This window comes from Oncorhynchus gorbuscha, linkage group LG10, assembly GCF_021184085.1.
Source record: "Oncorhynchus gorbuscha isolate QuinsamMale2020 ecotype Even-year linkage group LG10, OgorEven_v1.0, whole genome shotgun sequence".
NCBI lineage: Eukaryota > Metazoa > Chordata > Actinopteri > Salmoniformes > Salmonidae > Oncorhynchus > Oncorhynchus gorbuscha.
Window position 1 is genome coordinate 51,165,266 of NC_060182.1, and position 12,131 is coordinate 51,177,396.

At 42.2% G+C, this 12,131-nt stretch overlaps 1 protein-coding gene across 2 annotated transcripts; it reads left to right on the plus strand.

The window, feature by feature from the left end:
- The first annotated feature begins 338 nt into the window (after positions 1 to 338).
- Positions 339 to 8,917, plus strand: LOC124045195 (protein odd-skipped-related 1-like). 2 transcript variants are annotated; one of them, XM_046364451.1, is made up of 4 exons: positions 339 to 581; positions 824 to 919; positions 6,223 to 6,963; positions 7,995 to 8,917. In XM_046364451.1, exons 3-4 carry the CDS (start codon positions 6,263 to 6,265, stop codon positions 8,125 to 8,127), a joined length of 834 nt encoding a protein of 277 aa, XP_046220407.1. In that variant the 5' UTR covers positions 339 to 581; positions 824 to 919; positions 6,223 to 6,262; the 3' UTR covers positions 8,128 to 8,917. The 2 variants fall into 2 exon arrangements, with proteins under 2 accessions (XP_046220407.1, XP_046220406.1); XM_046364450.1 differs by lacking the exon at positions 824 to 919.
- The last annotated feature ends 3,214 nt before the right edge of the window (positions 8,918 to 12,131 follow it).

The following is a 12,131-nucleotide window of genomic DNA, read 5'->3' on the forward strand; positions in this document are numbered from 1 at the left end:
TAGGCAAAATGGCAAATTGATACTTTGATTCGTTTGTAAATAGGAAAATGCTGTATGCATTAAGCTCATTAAGGCCATACACCAACGTTTTGTTTTAGTTCTTTAAGAAAAAGAGATCACGTTTGACACTGTGCTGCAGCTATGTTCGCCCGCACAACTATTGTTCGCCCCCCAGCACTTTGTGGCGTAAAGTAAGCCTACTTCCAAAAAAAGGGGGAATTGAGTTTACAGTAAAGAGCTATCTCAAATTCGAATGGGGGCTGACTAAATGACGCGCATGTGCGAGTAAAGGGTTTGGTTGCAATAAAGAGGCGGTTTGAGTGCAGACCGCAGGGCAGTAACAGAAGGCGTCTTCCCCAGAGTCACTATAGAAGTCCTGCACACAACTATTTGGGACAGCTGTGAACTACACGCGCTTACATTCTGAGCTCGGTGTGAACATGCGGGGCAAGTTGTCTTGCGAAGTCAAAAACTTTCTCTGAACTACTTGAAACTTTTTTCCAAGGCGTTTTGCATCGGACCGTCTCCAAGTTTTTAACTCCAGGACCCCTCCGGATCCAAGGACCGACCAATCTGAGCTGGTAACTATTTCCTCGTATTACATTTTGTCTGCAAACTTTCTATGAGCCATCTGTCAGAATATGACGTTTAAAAGTTGTTTATGTTCAGGCTTCTTCGGGGGGAATGAACAAAGCTGTCAACTTTAGCGCAACTGGTCTGAGCTGAGTTCTAGTAACATAACTGTTCCATTAAAAGTAAATATAGGTGTTATTACAATATCCCCTAATATTCCGTTTTTGACTTTTGGCATGTTTTAACGCAGGAACTAGAAGTAAACATCGTCGACAGTGTCTCGAGCTTGCATGGAGTCAGTTCTGGGTGCCTTCTGAGTTAGATGCGCCAGGCGAGTGTGAAACAGGTGGGATATTTCACGTGTTATACGGATCCTTAGGTAAGGGGTTATGGTTAAGGATAAGGGCAGGGGTTAAGGTTAGGGTATGAACGTCCCAAGCACTCTGGATAGCACTGACCGATCTTTCAGAAGTAAACGCATTCCAGCACGATGTGAAGTTGATGGAGTAAAATCAACAAGGATCTATGTGAAAATAAGGAAATAATTTAATGCAAAACATACATTTCGTTGAATTGCATTATACATTACATGGTCTGAGTCAACATAAGAAAGATTCCTGTGTTTGATGACGAGGATGGCCATTGATTTTGAGGGTTTTCCCCAATTTAATTGATCCAAACCAGTATGAAAGTCGTAGTGAATGCATGTTTCTGTTGTCTATAATATATAATATTTTTGCCATTAATTTGTGGCATAAGGTAAGCCTACTTCCAAATATTAGGAATATATTGATTTACTCAAATATAGCTGGAATGGTTAGGATGATTATGACCATAAGGCTATCGTTGTTATTTGTTTTAGCAGTCTCTTATAGTACTTACTTCAACGAATTACAATAGGCCATCAAAAAACAAAAGCTAGTGTCGGCGTACATTTCATAATTTATTTTGATATCTATCAACTTTAAGCTGTCTTAGTTGTAGGGGAATTTCATGCTATTAATAATCACATATTTAGAGTTAAACCACTGTGATGGAATATAACGAAAGTCGTCAATTTATTGTAGGCTACTTTACATGGATAAGCGTTATAGTTTTTTACTTGAACACACGATCTATCAGTGTTTTCTGCTGTAGGAATCTATACATCTCATATTAAAACACGGTATTTTGTCTGGAATTACAATCATCTGAATTAAACCACATGTCTACCACATGTTTGTGCTAATTGCTATGAACAAATTCACGGGTGGTATGAAATATGATTTGGAACAATTGTCTTAAATTGGGATCATTCTTAGGACTATTCATTTTTTAATTGTTATTTTCAGAGAACTTTTTCCCACGTTGCTTAGGTGCACACATCAGTTGCTTTATTTTATTTTATTGTGCTCAAGTGCCCATATCCTCTCGTGTTCTGCATCAACACACGGCTAAAAACATGCGCATTCGCGGTAATTGCTGCACAATTAACCAAAGGATCTGCATTACCATAAGAACTCTGAAGTTGCTCTCCAAAACCCATTGGGCACAGACGTCAATTCAACATCTATTCCCCGTGGTTGAACGTAATTTCATTGAAATTACGTGGAAACAACGTTGATTCAAACAGTGTGTGCCCAGCGAGTACACACACGGTCACCATTCCATCTATAAGAATTGAACACTCTATGTTTCTAAGAAATATACGCTGTAGTCTACTTTAATCCACTTTTAAACAGGAGAGCTAATAAAATTAACTCATCCAAGTTTGCATGCAGTTTGGTTTACCAAAACGATATGTAGGCATTTGACAGAAAGCCTATCCTAGCCACAGTAGTGAGGTTAGGGCTATAAGGCAAATTGACAATATGGATTTAGTTTGACTGAGTCGTAGCCTGTAGTTTCCCGAGTGTATTTGCTCCCGAGTGGCGCAGCAGTCTTAGGCACTGCATCTCAGTGCTAGAGGCGTAACTACAGACCCTGGTTCGATAGTGGCTGCATCACATCCGTCCGTGATTGGGAGTCCCATAGGCACAATTGGCCCAGCGTCGTCCGGGTTGGGTTTGGCCGGGGTAGGCCATAATTGTAAATAATATATATTTTTTACTGACTTGCCTAGTTAAATAAAGGTTCAATAAAAAATATATAATAATGAATAACACAAAATATTCCCACATTCTTTAATCCTAAACTAGTGCATTACTATGTAATGCTTACTGTAGCCTATATTCGTCTCTTTGTTTATGTACAACCTGAAAGATGCAAGCTCCCTCTAAATCCTGAAATTACATGTAGGCCTAATGTTATAGGTAAGGCCCATGTCTCTCGGCTACAAGAGCGCGCATATATGGATACAACATAAAGTGAGCCCATTAACTATTTCATCACCTCAGTTTAGATACACTTGTGGCAAGGAAAAGCTGCGCTGATTTTCATCCATTTTGGCGTGTGGGGACCGAAATGGGAATGCTGATTTGATTTTTCTTGTCATACTAACAATAATATACCTGCGTGATATGTGTGTGGGACAATTCGATCATGCTTCGCGTTATCTTGTATGTTCAAATCTCACAACACGTCCGCTTTCGGTCGAGGCGCGGAATTTAACAGTTGGCCAGTCACGACCAACCGGGAATGGGACGTAGCAGTGTTCAGCTTGATTGTTGAGTCGTTGAGATGGTATGTAGACATCAAAGGGTTATTAAGGATACGAGACGGCTCGGGAGCAACCGCTGATCTCCCCTAATGACCTCTAAGTAAAAGTCAATTACTTCTGCGTCATGATCAGAAAGGAGAAATCCCCGGGGGACGTTTGAACTTCGGTAATTCTAATTAGGGCAATTTCACTCTTATTTACTGCAGCGCAACCATGGCTCTCACTCACTCCCCACTTTTATTTATCAACATTTTAGGCCTATGTTCACCAATATGATCAAGGGGTCCTTTTCTCTAATATGCCTATCTATATCCATGGAGACTATTATATTATCTATATCTTGTTTCGGCCATATCTTGTGGTTTCCTTATGTTATTATGACACAGTATGTACGACTAAAGTAGATAACCCATGACCACGTTTAACAATAATCTTAATAATATCAACCAGTAGTAGAATTATGACGAAGTCATATTTGCAGAGCAGTAAAAAAAAATGGGGATTACACACAAATCCATATGACTAACAAAATCAACAAAGTAAATGGCATGGCTTAGGGGTAATGCTTTTTTGGTGGGAAGCTAAATCATAATACAATGGTGCGGCATGCCAGCTCTGTTTAGACTAAGACAGAAAAGACACTGGATAACTGTGTCATATCCTGACCATCAAATAGGCACAGAAACAGAGGCATTATTGTGCTTTGTTATTTCCTCTTATCAAAACCTGTTTAAACAGATTCACAGACAGGGCTATACATTAAAAACATGAATTGGTAGCACTGGTTCTCCCAATTTAAAACACTTAAGAGCACCACATAAAATGTAGGAGCACCAGAAACTAACATTTTTACAGCCTTTATTGGGCCTATATGAATTTGAGGTACTTTTGAAGTACATGGTGTCCACAAGAAACTAATATATAACCCTGTAAAGACGTTTGTTAATTTTAAAAACTAAAATTGTGTTTGTTTTTTCATGAGAAAGTCTTCACCACATATTTGTACATGTAGCTAAGGTGTTTTGTGGTTGTCTAATCAGTATTTTTGAAAAACGAAATGTGCACGAAAATTAACTAGCATGTGTCTGCTTGCTGGCTGAACCAGCCTCAAATTAATCCATATGAAATGAAAGCTGTGCTAACAACGTCAGTTCACACACTCAATGCTCCTTGTAGCTAGTGTAGTGAAATTATAGCTAATAACATCACACGTGAGTTTTTCATGATAAAACTGTTTCTGTTCTGCCGAGATTAATTCACCAATTTTTTTGCTGCACAGCTGACTGCTTTAGCTGTGACGTTATCGTGTTTTGCCAACGGTTACAACGTAGGCACAGTGCCAGCTGTCAGAGTCAAATACCTGCTGATTTCTGAGAACAGTCCCATAACTTTGGTGCCGTACAACTTCATCAACAAGCTGGCAAACTAGCTACCGTATTGGCCATTCAAAACATGATATCATTAGGCTGCTAGCTGGAGCAAATTTGCTCAGTTGATCAAGCATGGTTTACCGTAGTAGCCAGTGCGTCATACCTACTGTTAGGCGGATGATCTAAATCCTGATTTAGTTCCATGTTTGGTTAGACAAATGGCGCCTGGCAACTGCGTGTCGTGTAAGAATGACGCAATCTGATTTGAGACTATGCATTGATCTCCTGAAGAAGCTGTCCCTTTACCATTGTTTCTGTACCCCCAAATGTTTGGATACACTGGTAAAGTTACCAGGTTGTTAGCTAGCTAGCTAATAAGGCAATGTTAGTAAACTAGGTGTTAACGGCCCGCGACATTATTTATTAATGTGAAATATGGCCTGCCAATGGAGATGCATCCAGCTGCAGCTGGAAAAAATCGTAGTGCTGGTAATATACTGTAGTCACAACTTTTCAATGGTTTGGGCTAGGGACAAGCGGTTTTATCTGTAGTAATGCTGCAACATCCAGGCTCACTTTTATTTATCCAGGGCACTCGGAAACAGCGGTACAGCTAAGCCTCATCATTACGACAATTATAATCTAGTCACACTGGTGCAAAATATTTAGGAGCATATGGTCACACTTTAGAGCCCTGCTCACGGAGGCATTTCACCTCAGTGAATGGTGTCATTCTATTTACCCTGTCTTAACAGCCCCCGGCATGTTTTCTGGGAATGGGAAACACCCACACCAAACGCACATCAGTGTCTGTGTGTCAGCACTGGGAGTGCAGTGCACACCTTCTCTTCTCTGACCTGTACACATGTGCCACACACAAACCCACACATGCAGGCTGTCCTCACTCATCGTGTGCCTTGAGGACAATGTGTGTGTGTGTGTGTGTGTGTGTGTGTGTGTGTGTGTGTGTGTGTGTGTGTGTGTGTGTGTGTGTGTGTGTGTGTGTGTGTGTGTGTGTGTGTGTGTGTGTGTGTGTGTGTGTGTGTGTGTGTGTGTGTGTGTGTGTGTGTGTGTGTGTGTGTGTGTGTGTGTGTGTGTGTGTGTGTGTGTGTGTGTGTGTGTGTGTGTGTGTGTGTGTGTGTGTGTGTGTGTATCGGACCATGTGTTGAGCTGGTAGCTCCTGTTGCACGGAGGTCTGGTTCAGACAGCTCTTATCACTGTCTTCCCCTTTGTCTCAGCGGTAAAGGGATACATTCACACGCATCACCTTAATCCACTGATATGAGGCCTCTTGAAAAGCAACTAGATAATCAAGCCGGGCCGCTTGTGTATTGGCTTGGCATTGTGGTTGTGCTAGGGTGTGGGGGAAATACGCCAGGATGACTCAAAAAGAGGGGGTAGCAGGAAATACTGAGTTAGAAATGTTATTTGATCCTCATTAAATATCACAATTATGCTTCCTGGTTCGTGATGAAAAAGTATTATCGTCCTTATTTGTATTTTTAATATAGTAGAAGATACTGTTGTTAACAATGTATCATTGGTTTGTAAAACAATAACACATGATGAGTTATACTGTATGTGTACAGTTCTGTTGTGTTGTCAATATGACCTGACTTTTTTATGGTGTTGCTTTTCCAGAGAGAATCCCGTGATCTGGTGATCAGTAGCGACACCAACCATGGGCAGCAAGACTCTTCCAGCCCCGGTTCCCCTCCACCCCTCCCTGCAGCTCGCCAACTACTCCTTTCTTCAGACCTCCAATGGCTTCCAGCTACCCACGGACCAGGTCCCTGGCATCTATAGCTTCAGCGCCCTGCATGCCGTCCACCTCCATCAGTGGACCCTGGGCTACCCTCCCTTCGCTCTTCCCCGCTGCACTTTCTCCAAGCTCCCAGCCCTGATGGACTGCCGCTTCCCAGGCATACCTTCCATCCCCATCTTTCCCCACCTGGTCCAGTCCAAGGACCAGGCCGCTGCGGCCGACACCGCAGCTACTGCCATGGGTCTCTTCCAGGGCTCCAAGAACAAGCCTCAGCCACGCTTCGACTTCGCCAACTTGGCTGCTGCAGCCACCCAGGAAGACCCACTGAAGGCAGAGGACTTGAGCATAATGAGGGCAGTCGCCACCACTTCCCCTCGCCATGGCGGGCTAGGCTGTCTCATGGACATAGCCAAGCTGTCATCGCCCGAGCGCAAGCCCAGCCGCGGCCGCCTGCCCTCCAAGACCAAGAAGGAGTTTGTGTGCAAGTTCTGCGGCCGCCACTTCACCAAGTCCTACAACCTGCTTATCCACGAGCGGACGCACACGGACGAAAGGCCGTACACCTGCGACATCTGCCACAAGGCCTTCCGGAGGCAGGACCACCTCCGAGACCATAGGTGAGACCTGCACTTTTCTATTACAATGAAGCTCAATTTAATGAACGAGGAGTATGGAGATAGATGGCTGCGAAAATATTGTAAATTAATGAATAATATTTTATTGGAAACTTTATAAATTGGCCACAAAACCTTCTACATAAGAACAGCATAGGATATTAATACAAATGATGAGTAATTGCTTCCTAAATTGTCATATACACTACTAATTAATCATGTTGAGTCTCTGACAGCGTAATGCATCAGGGTTGAGTCCAATTCCATTTGAATTCATTCTAATTCAAGACATGGAATAGCCCTGAACGGAATTTGCCCCAACCATATCATGCATTGGACCGTTAATCCATTTAGAGCGATAGTAATATAATATAATATAATAATATATAATAATAATAATAATATAATATAATAATATATGCCATTTAGCAGACGCTTTTATCCAAAGCGACTTACAGTCATGTATGTGTGCATACATTCTACGTATGGGTGGTCCCGGGGATCGAACCCACCCCGGGGATCGAACCCACTACCCTGGCGTTACAAGCGCCATGCTCTACCAACTGAGCTACAGAAGGACCGATAGGCCACTAACATGATCAGTTTGTGAAAAAATCCAGTAACAATCCACTATGTGAATTAAATCGGGTAAAAATCTGGTTAAGTAGTGTGAAAAGCTGCAACAAAGGCATGAAGCGATATCATGTGCATATTAAAGAGTTTAGCGGGGGCAATCTAAAGCTAATACATCGGAATGCCTTTGAATTGACATTGGCACTGTTGATATTGATTTTAATTATATCTGTTAGTGATCAACATCAACATTTTGCATATGTGTTGAGTATGAGAGTCATACGTTCTAATTCATACCTTTTAGAACAATATATCACCATAACGTTCACCTCCTTTTTCTCTTTCTTATTTCTATGTTGTCTCTTATTAATTTGTGGCTTTAGATTTATAGTTGTCTTTGTGTGTTTGTTGTGTTTTGTTACTCAGACCTGACACTCTTTTTGTTCTGTTCTGCCCTGCAGGTACATCCATTCCAAGGAGAAACCTTTCAAGTGCCAGGAGTGTGGAAAGGGATTTTGTCAGTCCAGAACTCTAGCCGTCCATAAAACGTTGCACATGCAGGTCAAGGAACTAAAGCCATCCAAGATGAAGTGATATCAATATCTAAAAAAGAGGAATAGGGGACACTGGAAAGAATAAAAGCAAATACATTTTTTAAAGCAAATTTAGGCATTTAGCAGACGCTCATATCCAGTGTGATTTACAGGAGTAATTAGGTTTAAGTGCCTTGCTCAAAGGCACATCAACAGATCTTTAACATAGAACACCTCTGAACTTGAACTGAACTGAAGTGTTCTGACTGAAAAAGTGAAATGTTCACCAACATCTTGAGCTCATCGTGGGGAACGATTCTTCACAGATATTTGAAAATCCTGGATCTCTATGATGCATCCAGACAATTTCCAGGAGCACCTTGGACTATAAACTAAGTTGTTTTTCCACGTTTAGTTAAGAGATAATTGGGCTAAAGGACTTAAGAGCCTGTGTATTGCTTGGGCATGATGAAACCCAGTGGGGCGAATGGATCATACATCTTGGATGTATGGAATGTGATCCAAATCTTTCTGACAAACTTGACCTCTCAGACATTCCGAGAGACTCTCACTTTTGATCCCCACATTGTTTAAGGGACATTACGTGTCTAACGCAGTCTTTTTTAAATTTGCTCATTTGGTTCAAGCCATGTCAGCATATCTGCCTTATTCCTCTTGCGAAGCTCACATTCCAATGTTATTTTTGTACAGACATCTTTTTGTATAATTGTATTTTTGCACTTTAACCTGATTATTGATTATTTACATATATCACTGGATTCCTTAAACTTATTTTTTTTTAAATAAATAGTCATTTTCTAAACAAAATAAATATTGTATAATTGATTCTGGTTTGTTGTGAGAGAAATACTATCAAATACTTTGCCCTTTTAATTTCCATAACATCTTTTGAGGTATTTCAATGGAAATCAGTTGCAAACATGTTTTGTTTACTAATTTCCTGTATTTGACACATTCATTTAATTGGGATTTCCTTGTTTCTGAAGTAGATTCCCTTGAATTGAAACAACTAATAGGCACATTACATAAAGAGTTTAGAGACATTTTCAGCAAGTACCTTGAACCTACTATAGATTGATTACATAATGTATCTATGTGAGTGTGTGTGCGTGTGTGTTGTGAGGTGTAGCAGTGGTCCTAATCTGAATCGCAACATTTTAGGAGTTGGTTTAACACTTGGCAACGTGATTTTGGTGGCAGGTAGCTAACCTCACTGTCAACATTAGGTGTTAACAGGATCATCAAACATGTATATTGTGAACATGAAAGGACAGGTACAAACATTAGTCAATACCTTGCACCCTGTCACTGTCTTCCCTTTTGAAGCTCTCGCAAGTTGTCACTTCACACTATGCATGTGACAGTCATAATGAACGACGTTAAGAGATCGGTCACATGATACTAATGACACCTCAATAGATTATCTTATTCTTCCAAATTCTCCCCATTGTAGAGAACAAATGCATGACACCCAATGACTATATGATACCACACCCCAGTCAATAACAAACGTTCCGCCAAATGTAATGGAACCTTTCAAGAAACATTCGGGCAGTATCAAATGAGTATCTTGGCATAGTTCTAAAAATAATGTTGTCAGATCATTTCAAAACAGGACCATCAATGTTAGAGGAGAAAGACAACCTGTAACCTACCATAACTGTTTCTGCAGAACAAAATTTGTCATCTGAAACAGTTTTCATATATTTGGTTAGACGGTTAAGCATTTTTGTAAGTTGAAAGGCATGTATAGACGTAAGGGGCTCCCGAGTGGTGCAGCAGTCTGAGGTACTACATCTCAGTGCTAGAGGCGTCAGTACAGACCCTGGTTCAGTCCATGCCTGTATCACAACCGGCTGTGATCAGGAGTCCCATAGGGCGGTGTATAATTGGCCCAGCGTCGCCCGGGTTAGGGGAGGGTTTGGCTGGGGTAAGGGGAGCGTTTGGCTGGGGTAGGCTGTCATTGAAAATAATAAATTGTTCTTAGCTGATTTGCCTAGTTAAATAAGTTAAATAATGTTGCGGCTGGCCCGAACCGAGAGACCCATGGGGCGGCGCAGAATTGGCCCAGCGTCGTCTGTTAGGGGAGAGTTTGGCCGGCAGGGATGTTCTTGTCCCATTGCGCACTAGCGACTCATGTGGTGGGCGGGCGCAATGCACGCTGACACGGTCGCCAGGTGTACGGTGTTTGCCCTGACACAGACACATTGGTGCAGCTGGCCTCCGGGTTAAGAGGGCATTGTGTCAAGAAGCAGTGAGGCTTAGCTGGGTTGTGTTTCGGGGAACGCACGGCTCTCGACCTTCGTCTCTCCCAAGTCCTTACGGGAGTTCCAGCGATGGGACAAGACTGTATATACCAATTGGATACCACGAAATTGGGGAGAAAAAGGGGTAAATAAAATATGAATAATAATAATATTTAGAGACTGTGTAACCTATGAAAGCTGTATGGTCTGGTGGAATATGAAATCAGATCCGATTGCACTGCAAAGCATACCAAAATTGCCCCTGTTTCTGAAATAAGACAATTAAACCCTAGCTCGTTTAATCCAGAGAAGCCTACAGTACGTTATGGTAGTACCACTTGGGGATATGAAGCAAAAGCGTATCTCACGCAGATTTGTGCTGACCTTTCTTACTTTGCTCAACGTCTCCTTGGAGCCCTTTACTACACTGATGTTTCATTTGAGTTACTAACCTGCAGCAGTTACTTTTTCTGACTCTGTGTCCCAAATGGCACCCTTTTCCATATTTAGTGCACTACTTTTGACCAGGGCCCATAGGGAATAGGGTGCCATTTGGCCCCGACTGACCATCCACATTGTTATCACATGATCAACAAACTGGGACTGTTTGGAACGTGCCTGCAGTGAACCTTCTCAATCTACGTGTTGGAGTTATTCAAGAACCACTTGGTGCTAGGTCCAATTGTACTGATTAGGGAAAACAATGATCTAAGCACAGGTCTTGGATCAGCTTATCATATTCCAATCCAAACCTAAGCCATTATGAAGTTTGAAAATGTAAATACTAAACTGACCCCATTTATAACCTAATACCATCAACCACACAGCCACTAAGAACAAGCTACGGGTGAACATATTTATAGCACTTATAATAAAACATCCATAAATGAGTCACTGACTCATACATAAACATGATGTCAAGGGACAGAGCATTATAAAAGCTTCATGTTACGTCCAACACACGCGTAAAATAATTATGTTAAAGCGTTATTCTAAAATGGATTAACCTTTAAGTCTTTAATGAAGACTCATCTCTTCAGTGGGTGATATGATCGAGTGTAGTCTGGCCCAGGAGTGGGAAGGTGAACGGAAAGGCTCTGGAGCAACGAACTGTCTCTGCCTGGCCGGTTCCCCTCTTTCCACTGGGATTCTCTGCCTCTAACCCTATTACAGGGGCTGAGTCACTGGCTTTACTAGGGCTCTTTCATACAGGGGTTGAGTCACTGATGTGATCTTCCTGTCTGGGTTGGCGCCCCCCCTTGGGTTGTGCCGTGGCGGAGATCTTTGTGGGCTATACTTGGCCTTGTCTCAGGATGGTAAGTTGGTGGTTGAAGATATCCCTCTAGTGGTGTGGGGGCTGTGCTTTGGCAAAGTGGGTGGGGTTATATCCTTCCTGTTTGGCCCTGTCCAGAGGTGTCCTCGGATGGGGCCACAGTGTCTCTGGACCCCTCCTGTCTCAGCTTCCAGTATTTATGCCGCAGTAGTTTATGTGTCGGGGGGCTAGGGTCAGTTTGTTATATCTGGAGTACTTCTCCTGCCCTATCCGGTGTCCTGTGTGAATTTAAGTATGCCCTCTCTAATTCTCTCTTTCTCTCTTTCTTTCTCTCTCTCGGAGGACATGAGCCCTAGGACCATGCCTCAGGACTACCTGACATGATGACTCCTTGCTGTCCCCAGTCCACCTGGCCGTGTTGCTGCTCCAGTTTCAACTGTTCTATGATTATTATTATTTGACCATGCTGGTCATTTATGAACATTTGAACATCTTGGCCATGTTCTGTTATAATCTCCACCTGGC